We start from the raw sequence: 25,110 nt of genomic DNA, 5'->3' as shown, positions 1-25,110 counted from the left end.
TATAGTTCAAAGGTTGGTATCTTTTTTGGTTTCCTTTTTTGCTTTTGTAAAGAAAAATAAGGTTGTGTTTTTTGTTTGAAAGAAAACATAAGTAAGGCCCCCCTCCCCACTCTGCCTCTCCCCTGCCCCTGCGGGGTGCCAGGAGGGGCGAGAAGAGAGGGGAGGGCACTCTGTGTTGGGGCTTCCTCAGAGCCACAGAGGAAGGGTATTCGGGAATGGAGTTCGGCTTTGTGAGGCAAAAAAACAAAATTAAAAAACTTGACACGCATGCCCACTCTACAAACGGAGGCCCAAAGCACCACCTCCATGTTGGCATCATTTCTGGCAGTGGGACTCGGGGTCCTGGTGCGGCCCCTGGCCCCCCAGGCCCCAGGTGCTGGGGTGGGAGACCGGGCAGGAAAAGAGCTCTCAGGACAGGAGTGGGGGGAAGAGGAGAGAGGGGGAAGTCAGAGCAACTCCTTCCCCACATGGTAAAAAAAATTACTAAAAAAGCACCCAAGGCTTAAAAAAACGAAAGCTCCCTGGCAGGGAGAACTGAGGGCATCCTGCTGACCCGCAGAATGCCTTACCTGGCAACAATGTATAGAAAAATAAAACTCAACTTTATCCCTGAATGGTAAAGACCCTTCCTCCTGCCCTCATGACCACCACCCTCCCAGCAGGCAGTCTCAGAATTCACCAAGACCGCCAGGCCCTCCCCAAGGGGCGCGGGCACCTGCAGGACACACACGCGGCCCAGGCCCAGGGCAGCGGGGGCGGGGGGACTCTGAGGGCCACAGGCACACACACACTCATTCCTCACAGCACGGCGGGGGGGGGTGTGTGTCCCTGCGCCAGACCAAGGGCCCCCCTTCCTCCGCTCGGGGGCAGGACGGGACCCCGGCACAAAGGCAGGGGTGGGGGGCAAATCTGTGGTAGCAGTCGGCATGGCAGCGGCAGGGCCTGAGGGGAGTGGGGTGGGAGAGAAAGCCAGCCGAGGTGGCCTGGACACCGAGGTCACACTGAGCCCACAGTGACAGTACCACAAAAGGGAGGAAGGAAGGAGGGCCTCGGGGGCCAAAAGGGGCCAGGTTGGTGGCAGGGCAGGGGCGGGGTCCGGTCTCCTCAGAGACCCGCAGGCTGTCCGGGGCCTGCCCTGCAGGGCGATGCAGGCTGAGGGCTCAAGCGAGGCCCCTGTGGGCAGTGCATGGAGGAGGGGCCCAGAAGCGCAGGCCTGGAAGGGAGGTGGGGTGGGCCCTGGGTAGTGTTCTCAGTGTCACGGGGCTGCTGCCTGGGAAGGTCACTAAAGGTAATAAAATGGGGGCACGAGAGGGCAGCAGGGAGGCTGGCGGGGGTGGGCGGAGGTGCTTACACTAGAACTCTGAGGGGCCCTGGGTTGGGGACCCCAGGCACCCACCTGCCCAGCCAGAAAAGCCAGAGGGCAGGCCGGGCCTAGAGCTGATAGGACAGGGCAAGACAGGGGCAGGGGATGCCCGTCCTGAGGGGGCCTGCCCCAGGGCTCTGTTCTTCCCCGGGCAGGACTGAGGAGGAGTGACACAGGGACCGTCGCTCCCTCCTCCCCACGGAACCTGAGGCGGCTGCGTGGGATCAGAGCACAGTACAGAGACGTGGTCCCGGCCCGCAGCGCAGCGTCGGGAGGCAGCCAGCTCCTGCTGCACTTACAGTAGTAGTGGTCCTCCTGCCCGGCGGGCTGGGCAGTGGGGGAGGGGGCCCCAGGGCCCTGCCGCCCCTCGGGGATCCCTGGCTTCGGGATCAGGGTCAGCACCAAACACAAGTGATGTCAGCTGAGGAGACAGGCAGGGAGGAGAGTGACCTCACGGACCACGCTCAGCCCTGCGGCCTGTTAGGTGAGGAGGAGGGATCCCTAGGACAGGACTGGCCCAGCGAGGTCAAGGGCCCTGGAGAGGACAGCGGAGGCAGCCCCTTGGGGGGCTCCGAGGCCGGCAGTGGTGGGAGCAGCATGCACCTGGGCGCCTCCGAGCCCCTCTGGGCGCTGGGAGGCCGCGGACCGCAGGTCAGCGCAGGACCTGGTACAGGTAGGCCGAGGTGAAGAGCACGTTGGCGGCCAAGCTCACAGCCAGGAGGCCCCGGACCAGGGAGGGCCTGAAACGACCTTGAGAGAGACAGTGAAGAGACACAGTCAGAGGGCAAAGGTCAGAAGAAGGACCTGTGGGTGGCGGGGTCGCCGTGTAGCGGACCACCGGCCCAGCCCTCCCAGAGATGCTGCTGTGGGGCCCAGAGGCCAGGAAGACCCCTGCGCCTGGGGTCACTTGGTCAAGTCCTGCCTCCCCAGAGGCGCCTCATTTCCCGAGCCCGCGCTACCAGGCAGGTCCTGGGTGAGGGTGCCCTGTACTGTACCCTGGCGAGGAGTCAGCAGTGCGACTCCCACTGCATAGACAGGGAACAGGGCTCTAGGGGAGTGAGGAGTACCCCGCCCAGGCTCCAGGCTGGGGTTCCCGGCCCCAAGTCTGTGCTCTGGGTCTTGCGGCTGCTGGGTCACACCCCAGACCAGCCGGATGTGGGGGAAGCACCTATTTCCGGTCAGCTCAAAACCATCTGCGCACCCCTGTCCATCCATCTTCTCCACACACGTGTCCCCCGGGCTCCCCCGGGCTGACTGCTGCATGCCCACTGGGTGCCCGGCGCTTCAAAGAACCAGGATCTGATGTCACTCCCTGCCCTGCGGCGCTCCCGGCTGGCGTCCCCTGGGGACCCTGCGTGGGGGCTGAAGCGCTCTGCGTCTGTGCTAGCGACAGGAGCCCACACGGGGCTCTGGGGTACTCGGGGTGCGGCAGCGGATCCAGACCCTGATCCGAGGATGGGCTGCTGTCTGCCGAGGGGTGGCTGGACCCAGAAGGTGCTGGGCGGGTTAACTCACTGTCTTTCGCCACTCAAGAGCCTGGAGGGCTTTTTCTCTCAGGGTCCCAGACAGACCAGGAGGGGAGGGGGGCTGCAGCCCTGCGGCCCCCACGCCCCCCTGCCTTCCACCCCCAGGTTGGAGCACAGACCTCGCCAGGCGGCGGCCTCCTCCGTGCACCCTTGGGTGGTGGTGTCCACCACGCAGGTGGACGACTGAGATGAGTCGTCCTCTTTCTTGATGGACCGGCCACTGCGGGCACTGCCTCCTTCTGGCGCCGACCTCATGTCTGCGGAGAGGAGGGGTGTCTCGGTGGATGTGCACAGCCCACCCCCAGGGACGGACGTGGGGCAGCGCTACCTCCAGTCCCCAGACCGTCCGTGGATGTGGCCAGCCAGCCCTGCCCGTCCCAGCCCACTTGCCCTACCCTGGGCAACGGGAGGCCAGGGCCTCGTTGATGTCCCGGCTGTGTGGCTGCCACGAAGGGGAGCTGGTTTTAGATCAGGAGCAGCAAACTCCATGGCCAACAGGCGCTGACAGACGGTGGCCACAAGCGAGGCTTCGGGAGGTGGGGCTGGGGTGGCCGAGGCTGGGATGTGGGATCTCAACCTGTCCTTCCACCTGTCTGGCCAGTATCCAGACCCACTGTGGCCAGATCTTCTGACATTGTGAGAGGCGCAGCAAATCCACACATTGAGGCCTAACTTTAAAATATTTAAAAAATGCTTGGCAGAGGGCGCCTGGGTGGCTCAGTTGGTTAAGCGACTGCCTTCGGCTCAGGTCATGATCCTGGAGTCCCGGGATCGAGTCCCGCATCGGGCTCCCTGCTCGGCGGGGAGTCTGCTTCTCCCTCTGACCCTTCCCCCTGTCATGCTCTCTCTATCTCATTCTCTCTCTCAAATAAATAAATAAAATCTTTAAAAAAAAAAAAAATGCTTGGCAGAACACCACCATTTGAGCAAAACAAAAATATCTGCAACCAGACAGGTGCAGGCTAGCAGGGCATGATGCGTTTTTGATCCATCCCAAGGAACAAAGGACCCTCAAGGTCAATTGCAAAAGAAGAAAATAAAATCAGCCAACGGAGGGCAATGTCTCGGACGGTTCAAGGTCACCAGAAGGCAGGCGGGGAGTGTCTGGAGCTTGGGAGAGTGGCTGCACGTGCCCGGGGAAGAGGAAGGACAGGCCCAGTGCCGGCTCATCCCACACCTGTGGGCCAGAGGCACCGTCACAGCTCAGCTGGGCTCTCCCGACTCCCGGGGGGGGTGGGGGGGCGGCGGTCAGCGGGTCGTACCCACTGTGAGCTTCGTGTCCTGTGCCGGCGATCTCTGGGGGACCTGGGGCGGCTCGATGGGGAAGAGGCTGCCGTTGTGGGGCGAGTGTTCGTCTGAGCTGCTGGGTGTGTTGGGGACCTCCCCGGGGGGTGACGGGAACAGCAGCAGCTTCTGCCCATTCAGGTTGAGCCGGGCTGGGCTGATGAGGGGCCTGCGGTGACGCAGAGAGCCAGAGCTGGAGGCCACGGAGCCGGCCACGGAAGGTGCCGGGGAAGGGAGTGGGGAAGAGGGGCAGTATCCCGACAGCAGAGAGAAGTAATCTGGAGGGCAGGAGGACAGAGACCACGACTTCGGGTAAGACTGGCGACAAGGCGTGAGCGTCCCCCACTGTCGCAGCTACCCTTGTTACGGCTGCCTTGTTCCTGGGGCTTCTCCCCTAGTAAACCCGGGAAGAAAGGCAACGCTGCACCCAGACGGGGGACAGAGGGAAGCCTGCTGGGGGCTGAGGGAGGGCAGAGGATCACAGACCCTTCGCCACATCCCTGCTGCCCCAAGGGCACTCCTGACTTAACTAGGGTCAGCGAACCCCAGCCCCGCTCCTGGCGGGATCCTGAGTGTGCGTCTCCGTCAGTCATCACTGGTAAGGGTGACGGCATGGTATAAAATCCTGGAAACTACCGCGCCCATTTCACAGAAGAGGAAAGCGAGGCACAGCGCTGTGAGTCACTTGCCCAGGGCTGCACAGCTGGGAGGCACAGGGCTGAGACTTGAACACAGGCCCCTGTCAGACCCTAAAGCTCACGCTTAACCACACTGCTGTCCCACCCACAGGATGCTCTGGAAACCCCAGCCCCGCACTGCCCCCGTTGAAAGCAGCTTCCCCGTCCTCCTTACCTGAAACAGGAACCTCTCCAGATCGAGACACCTGAGACGGGGGGCGACTCCCGCTGAACAGATACCCCGAGTCTGGAGAGGAAAGAGAAGGGCGACCCGTGTCGGGCCGTGGTGACAACAGCCACCCACCCCCTCCATTCTCCAGTCCCCGCTCTGCTGACACTTAACCTTTGTCACTCACGTCAGGCTTTCACGAAAACACGCGCCCTCAACTGACTGCGTCTCTCACTGAGGAGAGATCCGCTTGGCCCGCTCTCAGCTTGCAGAGAAAGAAACCCACAGCGGCCCCTTGCCCCCATAGCTACTCCTTCAGCCTTCTGGGGTCCTCCCCTCCACTAACCTGTGCCTGCTGGCCGTGCTGCACCTCAGGGGGCACTGAACATGCTGCTTTTCCTCAGCCAAGTGCACCCCGAGGGCAGAGACCCCCCCCCACGTATCCTATGTGCCCCCAGCGCTCGGCTGAGAGCTGAGTGTGCAAAGATCCAGCGGCCACCACGTGCCGTCCTGAGCGGTTGCTGCTTCACCACCCTCGGGGCTCCGAGGGTCCCTCGGTCACAGCGGCTGCCTGCCCCTTCCCCCACGAGGCCCAGGGACACAGACCCAGGTCAACCCGTGCCTGGGTAAGGGTGCCCGTGTTGCCCAAGCACAGAGTCCTTTCCAGAACCTGCTCTATAGATGCCAGGAGAGCAGTCTCTTTGCCAGGCATGAGCTGTAGGGGCGCAGGGATGAGGCTGGAAGCAGGGAGGAGCAGAGGCGAGTAGGGCGAGAGAGAGACAGACACACACAGGAAACGGGAACCTGGCCTGGCGCCTGAGCCCCGGACCACCAGCGCGTCCTGGTTACCTGAGCCAAGGAGCTGCAGAAACTCATCCTCAACGCCCCCAGCAGGGAGACCCTGGGATCCCACCCATCACCAGACATTCCGAGACCAGCCCGCGTCTCACAACTGCCCTGCTGTCCTTGCCTCCAGCCCCACAGGGCAACAGGGAGGCTGCGGGTCCTCCACGATGGGTGGGAGACCCTGCCTCCACGGCCTGCGCCGGCTCTGGAATGCCACCCACCGCTCCAAGGCGCTGGAAATGGGAGCCCCCCAGCTCGGCCCCCCGGGGTCAGAGTGCACTGGGAGTCGTCCCGGGAGCGTGGGGCCCAGGGCAGGGCTGCTCCTGGCGCCCTCAGCAGTCGGCCTGTTCCCTCCCCACGTTCTCTTCAAGGGCCACAGGGAGCAGACAGGGACATCTCTGTTCAGGGGGAAAAGGAAAACCATCCGAGTATGAACTCGGGATATACGCAAAATGGCCTTTAACGGCCCTGTTCTAGAAGCTTCCCTGACATCATGCCCATCTCAGCCCTGAGGCACAGCCTCTGGCTCTAGACCCTCCCAGGGTCATGGGCTGGGGGCCTGCTTGGCTGCGCCCCGCTGATGGTTCCTGGCACTTCGGTTGCCCACATCAGGTGCTCACAACCCCACCACGGTGCGTGTACCATCACCAGCCCGGCTGGTGATGGGGGAGTCTGAGCACCCCCATTTTGCCTCCATCAGACCGGCAGCTTTTCTCCAGAGGGAGGGGCAGTGGTAGGGAGCCTGGGGCTCACTTTTTCAACCCTGAGCTTGACTACAGGGGACAGGAGGGGTAGGAAGGTGCCCCTCGGAGGTCAAGTCCCTGCCTTTCACCCCGTAGACATTAACCGGAGTCATTTCTTTTTCTTTATTTTTTTTTAAAGCAGGCTCTATGCCCAACATGGGGCTTGAACTCACGATCCTGAGAGCAAGAGTCATATGCTCTACTGACTGAGCCAGCTAGGCACCCCAGTCATTTCATATTTTAAAGAGCAAAACAAGAGGCAGACTTCTCCCACAGTCTGCATCTCTGTCCCTAAGACGGCCATCAGAAGGCTCTGGCAGGACCCGATGTGAGCTGGTCCTACAGAGGCCTGGGAGCTTGGGCCCCTGTCCCCACCTTGGCCCCAACCAGCCCCACCCTCCCGGGAGCTCTCAGCACCCTCCCGCCCCGCGCCCAGCCCTGCTCTGCCCGCCCGCGTCCAGCGCCTCTTACCTGCCCGTGTCAGGGAGGGTATGGTTCCCAGCGAGAGGGCCCGGCTGAGGCGGCCTGGCAGCGACGAGGGTGAGGCCCGTCGAGGAGACCGGAACAGCTGCTGGTTGGCGAGTGGCAGGAAGCCGGGTGCGGTGGGGAGGAACAGAGACGGCGAAGGGCCCGTGCTCGGGCAGGGCACAGCCAGGCTGGGGCTCGCGGGGAAAAGGCCGGCCGCGTCGCGTGGGAAATACCTGCAAGAGCCCGTCAGGCACGGGAGAGAAGAGGAGGGTCAGCCCTGGGTGGCTCTGGAGGCTGCGGCCTCCGCCCAGGTCCCGTCCCCTGTCCCCTCTCCCCTGGTGCCAGGTGGGGCCGGAGCCGGGGTCCCAGGGAGGCGTGCGTTAGTTGAAGCAGAAAAGCAGTCCGACCACATTCACGCCATTAGGAGCGGGTGGCTGGGAGGAGCCAGCGTGACCCACCCCTCCCTGCATGCCCCCTCCGATCCCACCCACCCCTCGGCTTCACAGCAAACTAGTTCCACTACTAGTCTCGGTATTAAAGTGACACTGTCGCCCTTGCCAACCTCACGCCAACCCTTCGCCTTGAAGCAAAAATGCCCAACCCCGTGCCAGGCACTCAACGAAGGCCAAAGGCCTTGGGCTCCCGCTGGCCACTTTGTGCTCCATGCCCAGAGCCTCCTGACAGGGCGGCTGAGCTCAGGGAGCCCCCTGCTCCCCAGGGCCCGGCTCCGGGAATCCCGCTACTGCTCTCTGGTCTTGGACACTCGTCTAAAGCCCCTTGCAGAGCGGAGGGGGAGGCGGCCAGGCTGGGGATCCCCGGGAAGAGGCTCTTGGGGGACACAAGCCTAACTCAAGCTTAGAAAAGACCGGTAAACGATCGCAAGGCTGCCCAAAAGACAGAAGGTGACAGTGTCTCTTTAACTCGAGAATGGGACAAATCACACAACAGGACCTGGTGGCCCCAAGCCAGATTGTCAACCATGCTTCTGATTAAGGCAACCGATTACAGAGAGGAGAGGGACAGAGGCAGTTAATACATTAGTCCGCCGTCTGGACGGAGCTGGGGGAGGTCCAGCCTTACCTCAGTCCCAAGGGACAATTGGGGCCATGGACAAGGTGCCGATGGACGGGCAGGCTGGCTCAGGCCCTGCAGCAGAGCCGGGGGCCTGCTAAGGGACCCACCCCACGCCCCTCGTGACCAAACGCTCAGGGCACCGCTAGCCAAACTACAGTCCACTCATTTCCCTATTTTTCACTCCCAGCCCTTGCTTTAAATAAATTCTAGGAGGCAAGTGTGGGGTCCACCGTTGCCCTCCTAGAGAATCATGGGACCTTTTTAATGCTTTCCAAAGTGCCACGAGGCTACGTGGATGTCAGAACCAAAGGCGGGGTCCCCGGGTCTGGGGGACATGGGGAAATCGTGGCAGGAACTCATCAAGCCAATCACCAGAAGGATCTGGCCAACTCCAGGCTGGACGCGCCCGCACTCCGCATGCTGACTTGTTCTGCTCAAGCCTGTCGGGACAGCCACCTCCTCGCCCCCCAGACACCTGAGGAAGGTTTTGTCTCTACACAGATCGATTTGGTGTTGTCACTGTAGAACTGTAATACCATGTGGCAGGATGGTGCCACTACTGTGGGGGAAGAACCAGAGGTCGGCGGGGGGGCACCTCACTCGCTGTGGGGGCAGGGAAGGCGCACTGGGGCCCTTGGTCAGCTTGCTCTCATCGCCCTGAAGTTCTGTCCCCTGCCGGGCCCTGCACCTCCCCAGGACCGGGTGGGGGCAGGGCACGTCTAGGCCTGTCCAGCAGATGGCAGCAGGACTCTGCACCGGGCCTCCTGTGCCCACCCCCTACCGCAGAGCCCACAGCGTGTCCGCCCCAACCCCAACCCGGGCAAGTGAGGGAAGAGGCTCCACGTCGGGCTGCAGGGTTCAGAGGTGGTCAGCTGTGCCCAGGAGAAGCTTCCAGGGTCTTTCCAGCTCTTCCCTGCTTTTCCCAGATCCTGCTCACACCTGGGGCCGCCCCAGGGCTTCAAACCCGAGTCTCTCAGCCATGTGGCACAGGAGCTGTTCCCAATCTCTAATTCCACTAAGAACGTTGGCCCTAAGGAGCCGGTTCTTTGGCCCGAGCCCTCCTGCTGTGACACGCAGTGACATCAGTCACCTGGCAGATCCTCTGTAAAGTGCCAAGGGAGCCGCCATCACGGCTCCGCAGCAGCCGGTCCCTGGGAACCTCTGCCAGGCTCCAGAGGGCTCAGAAGTATCGACGCTTCCTTTGGCTAGCAACCCCCCACAGCCCACCCTGCACCCTCAAACCCCATCTCACAGAGGCCCTCAGCCCCGAATCCAAGTCTGTACGCTTACTGGAATAAATGGGTTCTGGGACGGGGCAGGCGGCTGTCCCATGTCCCACCTGACACTAAGGGGGCCGGCCGGTCTTTTTCGATCCAATCCCAGTCCGAGATGGGAACGGAAGGAGAGAAGGACTACATTTTAGGCAGCAGTTTATTGAGATGGGGGAAAAGAGGACCCGGCAGGGCACGGAGGACAGCCGGGCCCCGAGCCGTTTGGGCCCCACGTCGCCAGCAACCAAACCTGACTCCTGTGGGCATGCCTGTGCCCCGAAGTCCCCTGCCCCGGCCCCGAAGCCTCTGAAGGAACGTGAAAGAACAAACAAAAAAGACATGGTACCTGATGCCCACCGGTAAAAGCAGAGCCCCGGAGGCATTTATTGAAAATACAGCATAAAAACACGACATCTACGGCCAGGAGTTACGGTTACAGCAAAGAGAGTCACCGGCCAATCCTCCGCAGGTGCGCTACACAACCAGAGAGGGCGAGCCACTTGGCAAGCGTCACAGACAGAAGGGACACGGGCTCCTCCCCGAGCGGGTGCGTCGAGGCAGTTGCTCAGCCCACGGTGGGGACCCCAGACTCGGAGAGAGAAGATAGCCAAGCGGGCCTCCCTCATGTCTTGGAGACAGTCACCCCGACCCCAGGTGGTCTGACAGTTGTCCCCAGTGGAGGGGACAGAGGTCCGGGGTAGGGCGACACATTTCCAGTTAATAAGCCACGATCCCAGGGCTGCCTGCACTTCCTCAGCTGTTGCCAGTAAACATCAGAAGGTGCTGGAAATATGCTCCAAATAATGAAAGGACAGACACGTAATTTTAAAAAGTCACACAGAACTCTAAAAAGCCCAGGAAGCCACGCTCTGATGAGGCTCATCTCATGAGGGTGACTTCCCCCCACCCCCCCCGCTAGAGGGCAGGAAAGACATCTGCTCAGCAGGGGCTCCTGGCCAGCGAGAGCGCTGGTTATGGTTATTATAAATAATTTAACTTAAATACACACATACACACAGATGTCCTGCTTCTACTCTACGCCAAAAAAAGCAGTAATTAGCATCACACTGTCCGTTTCCTTGAAAACGGGAGATTCCGTGTACGAGGGCACGCACAGCCAGACCACTGGCTCTCGGCCTGGTACCTGCGGCCTCCTCTCCCCTCTCGGGCAGACTGATGGGGGTGAAGGGACAGGCAGCGGGCCGCGCCCCCCCTCCCCCCACCGCCCAACAGCCAAGCCAGGCCAGCAGGTCTCGCTCCCAGTTTAGCCAGGTTCCCCACTCCTCCTTCCTGGTCAGTCACCTTGCACCTCACCCTCTGCAGAGAACAAGCCGAGCCCAGCCAGGCAGGGGCTTGATCGGGGGCCACACGCCTAAGGGGGCAGCTCCAGACCCACCCGGGTGCCAGGGCGGGGCAAGGGCTGCCGCACACGCATGTGAGTGGGGCGGGGTGGCTTCTTAGGACCCCGAGAGCATAGAAAGACTGTGACGGTGGGGCCCAGGCTCCATGAAGGGCCTGGCCAGGGTGCTCTCCGACCTGCCCCTCAGGCTCACATGAGCCTCACGTGCACGTCATCTGCTTTGCCTTCCCCCGGCTCCGATGTGTAAAGGGAAGTGGTTGGCATCCTTGGGGTCCCATCTGGAGGGGGACTGATGCTCAGAGTGATGAGTGGCAGGGCACACCGGCCCTGGCAGGAGTCATCAGAGTGCAGAATGCAGGACGGAGACAGCCTTGGGCCGCCCACCTGCAGGGACAGCACTCAGAGACGGCACCCTAGGCTAACTACTTCCTCTGCATGCGGGCGGCACTTCTGTGTCCACAGTGTGTCCACGCCAAGGGCAGCACTCAGGGGCCCTGGAGAAAGGTCCACCTCTCATTTCACAGATGGTAAACTGAGGCTGGGAAGAGCCCGGGGCCTGGCTGGAACCAGCTAGTGAGTAGCAGGCGTGCTTCCCCGGGAGCGGTGGCTCTGTCCCCACCCTTCCGCCTGCCCCACAGGGAACTGGAACGCGGGAGCCTCAGTGGCCTCCATGAGCAGTGCCAGGAGCCAGGAGGGTAGTGACAGGCCAGAGAGGGAGAAGGTGACAAATGACCCAGTGTCACGTGTGTCACTCTTGGGCCCCTGCCCCGTGCTATCCGCAGGGAGCAAGAACTTTCCCCAGGCACCATACGGGGGCTGAGTGGAGGCAACGGGACATCCCAGGCACGCGGTAGGGGAGCGGGCCAAGAGCACTCAGGCCCCCACTGCCAGGTGGGGCAGCCTTTGCTAGGGAACCTTGCACCCCAGCCCCTACAGGGGTGGGCGGAGGGCTCGGCCACCAGGACTGGGCCCTGGCTTTTAAGGGCAGAGCAGCTGCCTCTCAGAAGAGGGAGCAGCGCGTGTGTGCCCTGGTTCTGTCTAGCCCATAGCAGTGCCCCAAAAATAGACGAATAAAGAAAAGACTGCTCGGATCCCCACCTGGGTGAACTCCCCCAGCAGCCTGGCTGCTAAGAAGACACTTGCTGACCATACGAGCAGCAGGATTCTCTACTGTCCCCCTCAAGAGCCTCGCCCCACACACTCATGGTCAGGCCCAGTAGGGACCCCAGAACTGTGTTCTCCATTCCTGGGGAAGGAGGCTGAGGGACCATGGGTCTCAGGAAGGTCCTGGAGCTGCAAGCGAACTGTAAACCCGGGGGCGCAGCCCTGTGTCCTCTTGCTTCCCCGGCTCCGTGAGGGATGGCCGGACCACTGTCAGGCCCAGAAGGATGGACCAGGGAAGTGATGTGGGGACCGGGGGGGGGGGCGGGGGGGCTCTGCTCCGGCCCCTGCTCAGCAGCACCTGCCCACGCCGAGCAGCCCAAGGAGGCCATGCGGCAAGGGCCCAGCCCACAGCCACTGTCACCAGCCCGAGCCAGGGGCTCAGGGACGGAGCAAAGTGAGAGGAGCGGCAGGGACCCGACGCTCACCCACGGTGTAAGAACCCGGGAAAGGGCGCGGCCAGGGTGGGGGCTCCTAGAGCTGCCAGCTGGAGGCCCTGGGTCAGAGGCAGGCCGTGCGGGTGCTGCCCGTGATCCAGTCTCAGGGCACTGACGGGGTCTTTGCCAGAAAGACGGCGGCAGTGGTGGGCAGCTAGAGGGCACTTGGGAGGGTGGCTTGGTGGTGCCGGAAGGACAGGGGGCACTAGGCTGGGCAAGGGCAGGAGTGAGGCAGGTAAGACGCAAGTCAGAGGGGCCCTGCTCCGGGCCTGTCCGTCCGTCTGTCCTCCCCCCGCAGTCACTGCTGCTTCTCTGACCTTCGGGGCCGGAACCTCCGCGGGCCTGTCGCCTTCCTTGTGGCCACTGCTGCCGTGAAGCCCACCAGGCAGCACAGGGACGTGGTGCTGAACTTGAGCGTGTCCAGCCAGCCGGGTGAGGCGGCCTGTAGGTACTGCTCGGTCAGGTGCAGCCCCAGCAGCAAGGCCCACAGGCAGGTGGAGAAGGCATCGATCCTCCGGAGCCTGCGGGACAGAGGAGGGGCGGCGGTGAGGGCCCAGGGCGGGCAGGGTAAGAACATACCCCCTCCTGCCCCTTCCAGCCTCCCACGTCCATCCCTGGCCCTGCTCAGAGGTCAGAGTCCAGGGCCAAGAGGAGAGCAGGGGCCTCTGACTCCCACTTCCCACACCCACACGCTGCGTGACTCTGAATGGGCCTCCAGATCCCAGCCTGTAAAGCCGGCCTGAGGACCGTCCCTCAGAGCCACTGGCATGACGCGGACACCATTCAGTAGTCTCCAAGTGCACGGGGGGGCCAGGGACCCACCTGGTCCCCCAACAACCAGAGAGGTAGGTGGTCATTACCACCCCGACTCTGCAGGCGAGGAGCCTGAGGGGGACAAGCATGCCAGGTGGCCGAAGCGCACGGCAGGGAGGGGCAGGCCAGCTCTAAGTGCCACCACTCCCTTGGGCAGGTCACACTTGTTTCCTCTGCCCCACCCCCCCACCCTGGCTCCCAGCTGCCAGAGAAGAGGGACCATGTCTTGCTCCAGCCACACCACGGAGCTTTTCCTCCCACCGAGTCCCGCCCCGCCTGGCTCCACACACACCTGATGCGACCAGCCAGCAGCATGGCCAGCAGGCAGGTGAGCAGGCCCAGGGCCACGACGCCCATCTGGTGGCTCTGCCCGAAGGCCCAGGCCTCGCGCAGCTTCTCTGCCGCGTGCTCGGGCAGCAGGCCCAGCAGCTGCTGCCAGCCCTCGGCCCCCAGGGCGGTGCTGTTGTCGGGTGAGGCTGAGCCATTGCCACCGGGCAGCAGGGCTGGGGGCAGGGTGGCCTCTGGGGCAAAGGGGTTGCTGGTGCCATAGAGTGCAAGGGTCAGCAGAAAGGTACAGGCCAGGAAGGCGAGGGCGCGGAGCACGATGACCTGGACCGGGGCCTTCACCGCGGATGAGAAGCTCTGAGGGACCAAGAGAAGACTGGTTAGCGAGATGGCCAGCACCACCGACAGCCATTCCCAGTGCCCGCTCTGCGTGGGGGTCTGGCCAGGGCCCCAGAGCACTTGCTGAAGAATCCACCTGGTTCCAGGGGCACCTGGGTGGCCCAGTCAGTTAAGTGTCTGACTTGATCTCAGCTCAGGTCTTGATCTCAGGGTTGTGAGTCCAAGCCCCCCTTGGGGGAAAAAAAAAATCCACCTGGTTCCTGATGGTCAGAGACAGTGTCTTTACTGGGTCTTAAATTCTTACGTACTCCCAGCTGTTTCTAGGTTTACTGCTGTGTTCCACTGATCTGTCTCCTTTCTCGGCCTTCATCCACCGCGGAAGTCACTATGCTGGGTAGGCTACTGCTCTGCTACGTTCTTTAGAGAAACCCTTTTGATATCACGGTGACCTGTTTTTTCTAGTACGTTTTTCATTTTGTCAAGGTCTCATCAAAAGTTCCTATCATGCTCTTAACTACACACAGAGATAACTCAGGCCAAAATGCAGATAAAAGAACACAGCAATAAGTTGTCTGGTCTAGGAACACAGTGCTGGGGAGGAAGGCCAAAAGTCAGAGTGTCTGGCTTCCGACTATGCAGAAGTGGGCGTGGGGGCCGGGGCTGTGGCCTTGTGGTCAGGGGCCTGGGTGCAGCCTGGAATATTTCTGGGGTGGGTGGTTTTTTTTGTTTTGTTTTAAGATTTTATTTATTTGTCAGACAGAGAGCACAAGCAGGGGGAGCGGCAGGCAGAGGGTGAAGCAGGCTCCCCGCCGAGCAAAGGAGCCCGATGTGGGGCTCGATTCCAGGACCCTGGGAGCATGACCTGAGCAGAAGGCAGACGCTTAACCGACCGAGCCACCCAGGCGCCCTTGTGGTGGATGGTTTTACTTCTAAATGCACCTGCTTCACGTTAGAGTTTTTAAACCAGAACATTCCATCAACCTAGTATAGTGATAATAATTAAAAACACTTTCAGCAAGATAGCCCCGGGTTCAAATCCTGGTGCGCGGCGCCCTGCAAGTTAGTTAACTCCCCAAGTTTGGTCTCCCGGGGGTCACAGGGCCGAAGGGCAGACCCACCACGAAGGGTGCCGTGGGGGACACATGCCGGTGTCGGGGCAGCAGCCACGTACAGCAGGGCCCTGACAAGCCCCCGCTCAAGAGCACAAACACAAATGCAACACGACCCTGAGCCACTCTTCCTGGGATCCCTGCTCAGGCTGAGGACACGAAGGGGCCTGGGGACAGGTGGGGATGGGGACAGGGTGGGATGGGGCCCCTGGGAAGGCTCTTGGCTCTGAAGAGCTGCCCTCCACGCACGGGGTTTCTTGCCCCACTCAAGGGTGTGAGCCCCTGAACGCAGCGGGGGGGCCCGGCTCCAACCTGCGTGTGGGTCTGGTCGGCGTCCCGGCGCCGGAACTGGTGGCTGAGCAGCAGGGCGCGCAGCTGGCGGTTCTGGTGCTTGATGTAGTATTCGACGGCCGCCTGGCAGGGCCGACACAGCTTGTACATCTGCTCCAGGTGGTGGCGGTACACCTCGATCTCTTCGTCGTACCTGCCCTGCAGGGGGTGGGGGCACGACAGCGGCTCAGCGTCCTCGGGGGCGACCCCGAGCAAGGCGTCCCTGCTGGAACCTGCTTCCGGCGGTGCCCGACCAGACCGACGGCCCACTGCCTGCGGTGAGGCCGGCGCCCGAGCGGCAGGCCCGGCCCAGAAGCCGGCACATGGCAGAGGCCCACGGGCGACAGGGGCCTCTCTAGCCAGCTTCTGTGGCCGCACGGGAGGCACCGGAAGCCAGGGGCTTGGGTCATGGGCCCTGCTTCAGGCTCCACTCCTGGGCTCCGGGAAGGCAGGTGAGTCACAGGAGAAACAGCTCCAGGCTGACGCTACTTAGATGCAGACAGAACCACCCAGAGGCAGGGCCTGCCCTCCCCCGAAGACCAAGGGCCCAGAAAACACTAGAGTCAAGGGCTTTCGTGGGAGCTGGAGGGTCCTTTGGGCTTCAGAAAAGAGCCCAGATTCGAGTCTCAGCCCTCCTCCCTCCAGAGATGCAGCAACATACCTCCCCTTCCCCAGGGGAGTCAAATATTGCAGTCTGCAGTGGCCAGGAGACTTATCAGTTTGGTCTCTCCCTGGGACCGAATATGCCAGAACGACTGCTCTGGCTGCCAAACTGCACGTCTTCCCTTCTTTATGCAGGTTTCCCATCTCCCCCCTGCCCAGCCACGGCTCCGTGCTGTACTCCTTCCCGCCGGCAGAACCGTGGGAGACGTGGGCTCTTCTCCAGTGGTCAGCGAACCCCCAGGCAGGGCGAGGCCTGGCGGGGGGCAGGCAGCTGGGCCATGCTAGCTAACCAGGCCTGCTGGGCTCCGCGGCGGGCCCAGGGCAGGCGAGCTCCTAACACCGGGCTGCTCGGCGAAGCGGAGCCTGCTTCTCCCTCTGCCTGCCGCTCCCCCTGCTTGTGCTCTCTCTCTGACCTAGTTTCCTCTCCCAGAAGCCGGGAGCGTCCTCCGCCAACTCCAGAGCAAACCGCCTGCCCCGCCAGTGGACAAGACTGACCCAGGGACACGGACGCCGACGGCTCCGACAGGGCCCACGCGGGAGCCCAAGGACCCCCCCCCAGCCCCGCACGGGGACAAACCCCTCTGGCAGGCGCCGGGGTCCCCACGAGGTGCCCAGGCCGGGAGCCCCGACGGCTGCAGCCACACGGGGGGAGGAGGGGGCCCCGTGCGCGCCTCCCCCGCCTCACGCCCACCTCACCTCGTCACGCGGCGCGAAGGCGGCCAGCTGCTTGATCTTGGTGGTCTGGTGGTGGCTGCACCTCCGGCACAGCAGCACCTGGCTGCTCACCCACTGCTGCGGCTGCGCGGGCGCGCGGGGGCGGGGCGCGCTGCTCACCACGTGGTTCAGGTGCTCCAGGTACTGGGCGGGGATGGGCTTGTTGTAGTCGCCGTTCTGGGGGCGGGGGGGGGAGGGGGGGGACGGGACGGGAGTCAGCGGGGGAGCCCAGCCCCACCGACGCCGACGGGAGAGCAGACGCCCCAGCCGGCGCCACTCCAGACGAGAGGTGGCGGATCTCATTACACACAGCGGCGGGAGCTTTTCTTCCGAAGAGACTTCACGTGGAGCCCCCAGAGTGCAGCCTGCCCCCCACCCCGCCAACCTGCACCCCGCGGGCTGGTCGCCTGGGTTTGTGCGTGCAGTCTTCCCGCAGCAGAGCCCGGTGGCGTGGCAGAGCTGGGCGGTCGCGGCCGAGCACGGCCCGCGGGGAGCCTGCCGACGCCTGGTCTGACGCAAGGCAGGCAAGGGGCTTCGGAGCCAGAAAGAGCCGGCTGCGAACCCCGAGCCTCCACCTGTAGCAGCGTGACCCTGCCACCCCGGCTCCCTGGGCCCGCACCTCCTGGAAGCCGTTGTACTGCTCACAGTGCGGACAGTCCCAGCAGTTGCGGTTCCCGTACGGCACGACCGTGTCCTGGTTGCAGAACCAGCAGTTGACGATGGTGTGTGTCGGCTTCATCCTGTGGACGAGGACAGGGTCGCGTCAGCCAGAAGAGCTCTGCCTCGCGTGCTACGGGGACCCGAGAAAGAGCACAGGAAGCAGGACGTGGGACCCAGAGCCGCAGACACAGCAGGCTGGAGGAAATGACTCCACGAGGGGCTTGGCTGCGTGTTGAGGGCTCACCAGGAGGACCAGCAAGGAGGCAGAGGCAGGGTCAAGCTTCTCCTCAGGCCACAGGCTCCACCCCCCACCACCGGGACAGCTGAAGATGCACCAGACCCTTTGGCTCCTGCTGGTCTACGTGGGAACCCAGGGCCACCAGCTCCCGGCGTCCTGGGGCTCAGGCAGGGGGAGCAACAGGGGGCCAGGCCCTAGGACCACCCTCCTGAGGCCTGCAGACCCTGGGCCTGTCCCTGGGCTGTGGAAACGGTGCTCCTCTGGGAGTTTCCAGATGGCAGGAGCCTCCTGTGCTCCACAGATGAAAACCCCAAGAGATGGAGGCCGAGGACACTGAGGGGCGGGGACTAGAGACAGCTGCTCAGACTGGAGCCAAGCGTCCCTGCTGGGGGGTACAGGGCAGGCAATCCACAGTGGCCCTGGTTGGCCACACATGCGGTGACAGGTGGGGTCTGCAGGATAATCCCGGCCCAGACACTGGGGGATCTGTGCTCTGGGCCCCTCCGCCCACCTCACTGGCTGTGGCGGGGGCCAGGGGGAGTAGAGCAACTGCCCAACAAACCCCCCAGTCCCAGGGATCTAGAAACCATGTAGGCAATGGGCGGCAGCTACTTGAGCCCTGGGGTCCTGCCCTCACGGCCCCTGGCCCCCCCGCCAAAGGCCACCTCCAGCTCTGGGGTACTGCCTGGGCCCCTGCTGCAAGGGGCAGCCACGACCTCGTGCTTCCTCGAGCCAGAGGCCCTGGCTCTGCCAACTTCTAGATGTGAGCCCCAGGAAGCTCCTTCTCACCCAGCCGGGCCTGCACCTGCCAAGTGCGAGCGATCATAGAACCCGTGCATCCGTGTGTTACGATGATCCGAGGACACGAGACACATAAAGGTGCTCTGTAATGCAAAGGGCCAGCTCGGTCACTCTCCTGTCCCTGGGCTTGCCAGGGGCCTTGGAGGAAGTTCCTGGATCCGCAGATGCCTCCTGGCCTTGCCCCTCCCTTGCCCCCTACTGACCATGGGCAGGTTATGAGGGTTGTCCAGGCCTCAGTCCAACCACCTGCCACCTGGGGACAAAAGCATGTCAAGGGTGGGAAGTACTGAACAATGCCAGCGTAAGTGCTTATAAATGGTCGTGAGGGGCACCTGGGTGGCTCAGTCGGTTAAGCAACTGCCTTCGGCTCAGGTCGTAATCCTGGAGTCCCAGGATCGAGTCCTGCATCGGGCTCCCTGCTCAGCAGGGAGTCTGCTTCTCCCTCTGACCCTCCCCGACTCATGTGCTCTCTCTCTCTCAAATAAAATCTTTTTTTTTTTTTAAAGATTTTATTTATTTGACAGAGAGAGAGAAAGCGAGAGAGGGAACACAAGCAGGGGGAGCGGGAGAGGGAGAAGCAGGCTTCCGGCCGAGCAGGGAGCCCGATGCGGGGCTCGATCCCAGGACCCCGAGATCATGACCTGAGCCGAAGGCAGTCGCTTAACCGACTGAGCCACCCAGGCGCCCCAATAAATAAAATCTTTAAAAAAAAAAAAAATGGTCGTGAGGCTGGGAAGGGGTTGGGGGAGAGGAGGATATGCAAGGAAGGGCCCCAGGGTACAGAGGGCACCCTGCATCGCCCCCCGCAACCACAGCAGCACACTCCCTGCCCCGGTTCAGGCCAAAGCCCTCGTGATGGACAAGGGACCGCCGCATCTTGTCAACAGCAAGAGGCCAGAGCAAGGCCTAGAAACGGCCCCGCCGCACAGCACGGCAATCATGGCTGTGCAGTGTGGCCTCTGGGCAAAGTCACCCACCTCCTGGACCCTCCACTGCTTTGGGAATAATGAGGATAACGATAATCCTTGCCCCAAACGGAGGCCGCCGAGAGGATCAAACCAGGGCATTTAGGAAAGCGCTGAGCCTGGCAGGTGGTTGGCGCAAGGCCCTTGGACAGCTTCCCTGGGCTCCACGCAGAGAGCGGTGGGAGCGGCGCCAGGCAGGGCGAGCGGCGTGGAAACCCACCCCGCCGAGATGCGGGCACTTGGCCTGCCCTTTGCTAACTTGTACCTGCTCTGCAGGTGTCTCTGTGATGGTGCAGGCCGAGAGATCTCTCTCTCCTGCCCCCGGGGCGCCCCCATCCTCACCATGGGCCTCCTCTACCCCCCAAACCAGGCCACGCCTGGCCTCTGGAGAGAAGCCAAGCAGAGGAACCTGCAGCCTCAGCATCAGGGGCGAGCCAGGCAGGAGGTAAAGGCGCTGGCCCTGGGGACCCACACGGGCGAGCAGGACCTGCGGCTTCGGCCCCAGGGAGCCCCCGGAGCCCCTCCTGCCCCAGGAAGCCACCATTTCCACTCCGAGCCTCCAGCTCCGCTGCTCAGGAAATGAGCCCGGCCTGGAAACGGGGGGCGGGAAGGGGAGGCGGGGGCATGAGCTCTGGTCCCCGGGGCCAGCCAGCCGCTCTGGCTCCTGTTACTCTCATCCGTGGCAATCCCTGTCCGGGGCGGGGGTCCCCCGGCCACCGAGTCCTCCCCACAGCTCCTATGTGGCTAGTCCTCAAAGGGTCCAGGGCCCGGGAGCGGCGGATGGGCCAGTGGGCACTGGGGGGCTGGGCACGAGTGTCAGCCCCCCACCAGCGCTGCTCCTCCCAGGGCTGCACCCACCTCGGCCTCCACCTGTACCTATAACAGGCCCGACAAAGGAGTGTTAGGGTCTCTCTATTCTGAGCCAGCTTAGCACTGGTCCTGCTCTTGCCCAGGGAAAGGCCCCCCCCAGGTCCCCTCCTGACACCTCCAAACCCCTTCTCCTCAAGCCAACAATCCCCACCCCAGGGAGGCTGTAGGACAAACCACTCTGAGTAGTGGACGAGGTCTAAGGTAGTAAGACAGCCTGTCCCTGTAACACAGGCAAGAGTGAGACGGGCCGTGGTCAGGCCGCCTGAGGGAGGAAGGCTGGGCCCCAGCAGGTGGGCAGACAGGAGGGTCTAGAAGGGTCCACCCAGCTTCTGCTACCTGCGTGCCGAGCTCCTGGGCTCTGCTGGAGCGAGAGGAGGCCTGAAGCAGCCAGGAGCAGGGTAGGCCCCTTGGGAGAAGCAAGGGGCAGCTACATGCTCCAGACCCACCCCTCCACAAGCCCTTTTTTAATTTTTTAAATTTTTTTTTATTTTAAAGATTTTATTTATTTTTTGACAGAGAGAGAGACAGCGAGAGAGGGAACACAAGCAGGGGGAGTGGGAGAGGGAGAAGCAGGCTTCCTGCTGAGCAAGGAGCCCGATGTGGGGCTCGATCCCAGGACCCTGGGATCATGACCTGAGCCGAAGGCAGACGCTTAACGACTGAGCCACCCAGGTGCCCCTACAAGCCCTTTTAAACACACAAGCTGGGGGAAGAAAGATGGACACATGCTCTCAACAATGGTATCACCCCATCAGCTCTGATGGACATTTAGTTAAAACGAAGCTCATGCCCTGATATTTCCTACAGATGGCGGCGGGGGCGTCTGTCCTAGGAGTGAGCCCACCACTCTGAGGGATGCAGCTCTACACCCTCGACACCTGCTGGGAGCCTGGCACCGTGTCACATAGAGGAGGCCCAAGGATAGGGCTTCATCCCTATCCAAGTGGGCTTAGCGTCTGGGGAAGACTCGTGTCTACCAGGCCCCAAGAAGTGCCGAGCCTCCCCCAAGAGGGGCCGGCCGGCAGCTTATGACTCTGGGCACTGTGTGCTGGCTGCATGAAGTCTGGCAGACGGGCTCTATGAGAGTCAGGCTGGTTCCCTCAGGAACCAGGGGCAGGGCCCCAAAAGACAGCACAGGACAGCTTCACAGGTGAGGGGGGGCCTTGCTGGACACCCAGGTGGCTCCTCACTTGCTCCTCTGTGCCCCACGTGCCCAGCACATGCCGTCCTATCTGGCCGGGAGAGTCTGAGCAGGTGCCCCCGGGGGCCGCAGCACCAAAGAGCAACTTGGTGCCTCCAGGCCTCCCGCCCAGCCTCAAGGCAGTCCTGCCAGCACCAAGCCAGAAAGCCCCCAAATCCACCTCTCTGGGGGCAGACCTGGCCTGGGGATGGCGGATTGCCCTCCTTCACCTCAGCACAACCTGTGTTTCCCGAGCACACGCTAGGCTTGTAGGGAGACTGAAATGAGCAAGGCTCTCCACTTCTGACCTGGACAAGAGGACGAGAACGACAAGTTCACAGGGCAGCTGGTCACAGATGTCACAGGAGGCCAACACGCAGAGCATTTGCCGTTACCCTAAGGAACGGGTTTGCTGGTCAGCAGGGCACAATGAGCAGATGGCATTCAAACAGGCGGGGCTGCTGGGCCGAAGGGGGAGGGGACAGCCAGCGTGCATCCAGGGAGTGGTGGCCCCTCAGCTAGCAGCCGGAGTGTGTGGCCAGAGGTGGGCGGGAGACAGGGACTCTGGACGCCAGGATGAGGCTCTGCGACTTAACCCGGGAGGCTGCTCTTCTCCGTCTCCAAACCCCAGAAAGGAGATAATCCAACAAACACCCATGGGTGCCACGGGAGGCCCCTGAGGCCCTGAGCAGGGATATGCTGGCAGAAGATAAGATCCTGGACACAATGCGGAGCAGCAGAGTCCGGAGATAGGAGTCGGGTGGGGGCAGGAACAGGCAGCCATCGCGAGCGCCTGGAGGCAGGGCAAACTAGCCCAGGGAAGCGGAATTCAGGCTCCCAGCCCGTGCGGACAGTGGCGGCCTTCTGTGCGTGCTCAGCGAGGACCCAGAGTGTGGGGCTTGGTTAGGAGCTGAAGGGCTAGAGTGGATCTGCTGTTCAACAGAGGCAAGAGAAGGGCATAAGCCCAACGCTGGAGGGAGAAGGGCTCAGTCTCTGCAGGGCTGGTCTTGCTTCTGGAGCAGGACAGTGACCAATTTACGATGCCCAGACAAAAGCCAGTGCTTTTTGAAAATCTCAGAGCATTCTGGGAGAGGTCTGGTCCTTCTCAGCCCAACCAAGAGGTCCCCATGCCACACCATGACTCTGGTGTCATGCTGCTGGAGTGAAAAGGCCTCCCAGGTACCCTCCTGGGTCCCCTTGAACCAGCTTGCCCAACACTGCCCCGAGGCTCCAGATTCCTACCTCCGGGAGAGGGGAAGTTGTGGCTAGCAGCTCAGGAGGGAAGAACAGGACCCCTGAAAACAGCCACAGCTAAAGACACAGGGGCTTGAGGCACAGTGAGCAAACCCAGCAAACTCAGCCACACTAACACACACACCTGAAGCCTGACCCAGGCTCCGATCCTTGGTGTACCATTCCCCACCCCAGGGTAGCCGGCAGACAGCAGCGTCCAGGAGACAGGCCCGACCCTGGACTCCCCTCTGCTGTCCACCCTCTCTGGGAATCTGAGCAAACTGCCACGTGCCCCTGCACCTCAGTTCCCTCATGTATAAAATGACCACTTTGAACCAGCTGGTCCTGGAAGCCCCTCCAGCTTCCCGAAATTGGGCAGGAACTGGAACACTGGGAGACGTGCGGTGTCAGGGACCCCTTGAATTAGAAGCTCTTTCGATCCCCACCTATCCTCCCCTGGGAGGCCACCCCCTCCTCAGCCTGCCCGTCTGGCTCACCCTGCAGACACAGCTGATGTCCCACCTACCCTTCCTCCTCCAGGAAGCCTGTGACTCAGTCGCCCTCACTTCTTTCTCCCTCGGGTGAGAAGCAGCACATGATGGCGGTTAACGAAGAACCACCAGACTGCCCAGGTTCAAATCCCAGCTCTGCCACACCTGCTGCTGAGTGCCTGCAGGCAAGTTCTTCTCTTCTCCTACCTCCTATCTGAGCTTTGCGGGTCCCTTGCTGAAAGTACAAACCCCCCCACTCTGTCCCTAGGATTTGTTCACAGCCCTATCTTTTTTCCCTGTCATCTGCCACTGGATCAGATGCGGACACATCTCAAACAAGAGGCCACTCGGCTTTTATCCCTGACCACGGAGGCCCCTCAGAGGCCAGCTCTGAATACGGGGGTCAGCATGATCTTTGAGCGCTGCCAGGGCTGGGGCAGCCACGGAACCAGCTCAGCAGCAGCAGCAGCAGCAGCAGGAGGCTCTCCTGCTCCCGGAGGTAGTGTACCCCAGGGGTTAGCAATGCAGGCTCCAGGCCCAGGCGGCTTCAGTTCACACGGCGGCTCTTCTAATTAATGACAATTTACTCAGCTCTTTTGTCCCTGGGCTTCCTTCTCTACGGGCTGCTGGGGTCGTGACTCTGACTGGGCCCCTATGAAATTAGACCAACGCCTGAGACAGCGTACGCCGACCAGAAAGTGCCAGCTAGCATCAGTCCATTCCAACGTGTGCCCGCGGAGCAGGGCTGAAGGCGGACGACAGCGCAGTGCCATCTCGGCGGCTCTCTCCCGCAGGAAGCCGGGTGTCGGGGTGGGCGTGGGGCGGCCCCGCAGATCCCGCGGCTCGGCAGGCACGCGTCTCCGCGGGGGAGGAAGTTTGTAACCCACGCGCTGGCCGTCCTCGCCCGCCCCGCATTTCTGGGATCCCCGAACCCACTCCCCGGCCGCTTGCCCACCACGAAGCTGCCCAACCCAGCCCCCAGGGGGACGCGGGCGTGCACAGCGGGTCCCGGCGCGTGGGCGCACAGGCCGGGCCCCCACCGCCACGCCGCGGCCTCGCGGGCAGGGAGGAGCCGTGCGGCCCCGGAGCGGGCCGGGGCGGGCGGAGGGCGGCGGGCCGAGGCCGCGTGGGCCGCGCGCACTCACCTCCGCGCGATCCGGTAGAGCAGCACGCCGGCCGCGGCGCACGCCGTGACTCCCAGGCCGCCGGCCAGGCCGGCCGTGGGGCAGCGGGCCAGCAGCGCGCTCACTCCCTCCATGGTTCCCCGCGCGAGCGGCGGGCAGCGGGCGGCAGGCGACGGGCGGTGGGCCGCGGGGCTGGGGTCCCAGGGCCGCAGGCGGGACGCGGGGCGGCGGCCGCGCCGTGACCTTCGCCGCTTTGTAGCCGGCGCGGACCCGCCCCCTGACTCGGCGCGCTCCCGCCGCGCAGCCAATCGGGGCTCGGGGCGAGCCCGGGGGGCGGGGCGCCGGCGGAAGCGGTGGCACCGGGCCGCGCGCGCCCCCCCGCGGCGGGAGGTGGGAGGCGGCGAGGCGCCCGCCCCCCCGCCGCCCGCCGCCTCCTGCAAAGTCCGCCAACCTTAGCGCCTCGGGGCACAGACTGTAAGTGGTCTTTTCTCCCTCTAGTCCGGTCTGCCCAACGCTGGCCAAGACCAGCCTGCGCGCGAATAGCTGTTTTGCTGCAAGTTGCAGCTTTTTAAGCCACTCCATTAAACAAAGTAATAGTTAATGGAGACAGGAACGTCCATCCACAGGGGCGAGGTTGAACGAATCACGGGACAGCTCTACCTCGGAACTTCGGAACGTAAGGTGGGAGCTATGAGTATCGGCCTGGAGGGAGGATACTGTTCAAAAAAAAAAGGTGGGGGGGGACATGCACACTGATTTTGGGAATAACGAAGCTTGAATAAAGACACTCCTAGAAGGTGTGTATGCTTGTAGGAAGTCGAGGACTGTTAGCGTTGAGCTGCAAAGTTACCCCAGGGGTCTGGATTTAGAGAAGATTCACTTTATGCCAGTTTCAGTATTATTGGCTTGAGCTAAA

At 62.7% G+C, this 25,110-nt stretch overlaps 1 protein-coding gene across 5 annotated transcripts; it reads right to left on the bottom strand.

Moving 5' to 3' along the window:
* Nucleotides 1–24,460, bottom strand: TMEM201 (transmembrane protein 201). Of its 5 annotated transcripts, none has more exons than XM_081817464.1 (12): nucleotides 24,216–24,430; nucleotides 21,655–22,278; nucleotides 17,252–17,372; nucleotides 16,615–16,809; nucleotides 15,238–15,414; nucleotides 13,485–13,834; nucleotides 12,697–12,900; nucleotides 7,080–7,309; nucleotides 5,026–5,097; nucleotides 4,152–4,451; nucleotides 3,009–3,146; nucleotides 1–2,113 (listed from the first exon to the last, which is right to left on the bottom strand). In XM_081817464.1, the coding sequence occupies exons 2-12, from the start codon at nucleotides 21,729–21,731 to the stop codon at nucleotides 2,016–2,018; spliced, it is 1,962 nt and encodes a 653-aa protein (XP_081673590.1). In that variant the 5' UTR covers nucleotides 21,732–22,278; nucleotides 24,216–24,430; the 3' UTR covers nucleotides 1–2,015. The 5 variants fall into 5 exon arrangements, with proteins under 5 accessions (XP_081673590.1, XP_081673591.1, XP_081673592.1 ...); XM_081817465.1 differs by lacking the exon at nucleotides 24,216–24,430 and adding an exon at nucleotides 23,579–23,805; XM_081817466.1 differs by lacking the exon at nucleotides 24,216–24,430 and adding an exon at nucleotides 23,579–23,805 and having other exon boundaries at nucleotides 21,655–22,275.
* Between the last annotated feature and the right edge of the window lie 650 nt (nucleotides 24,461–25,110).

This window comes from Leptonychotes weddellii, chromosome 4 (genome assembly GCF_054177405.1).
Source record: "Leptonychotes weddellii isolate Sample4059 chromosome 4, ASM5417740v2, whole genome shotgun sequence".
In the NCBI taxonomy this organism is placed as follows: domain Eukaryota; kingdom Metazoa; phylum Chordata; class Mammalia; order Carnivora; family Phocidae; genus Leptonychotes; species Leptonychotes weddellii.
Note: the sequence above shows the minus strand (reverse complement) of the source record. Positions and strands in the feature narration are given on the sequence as shown.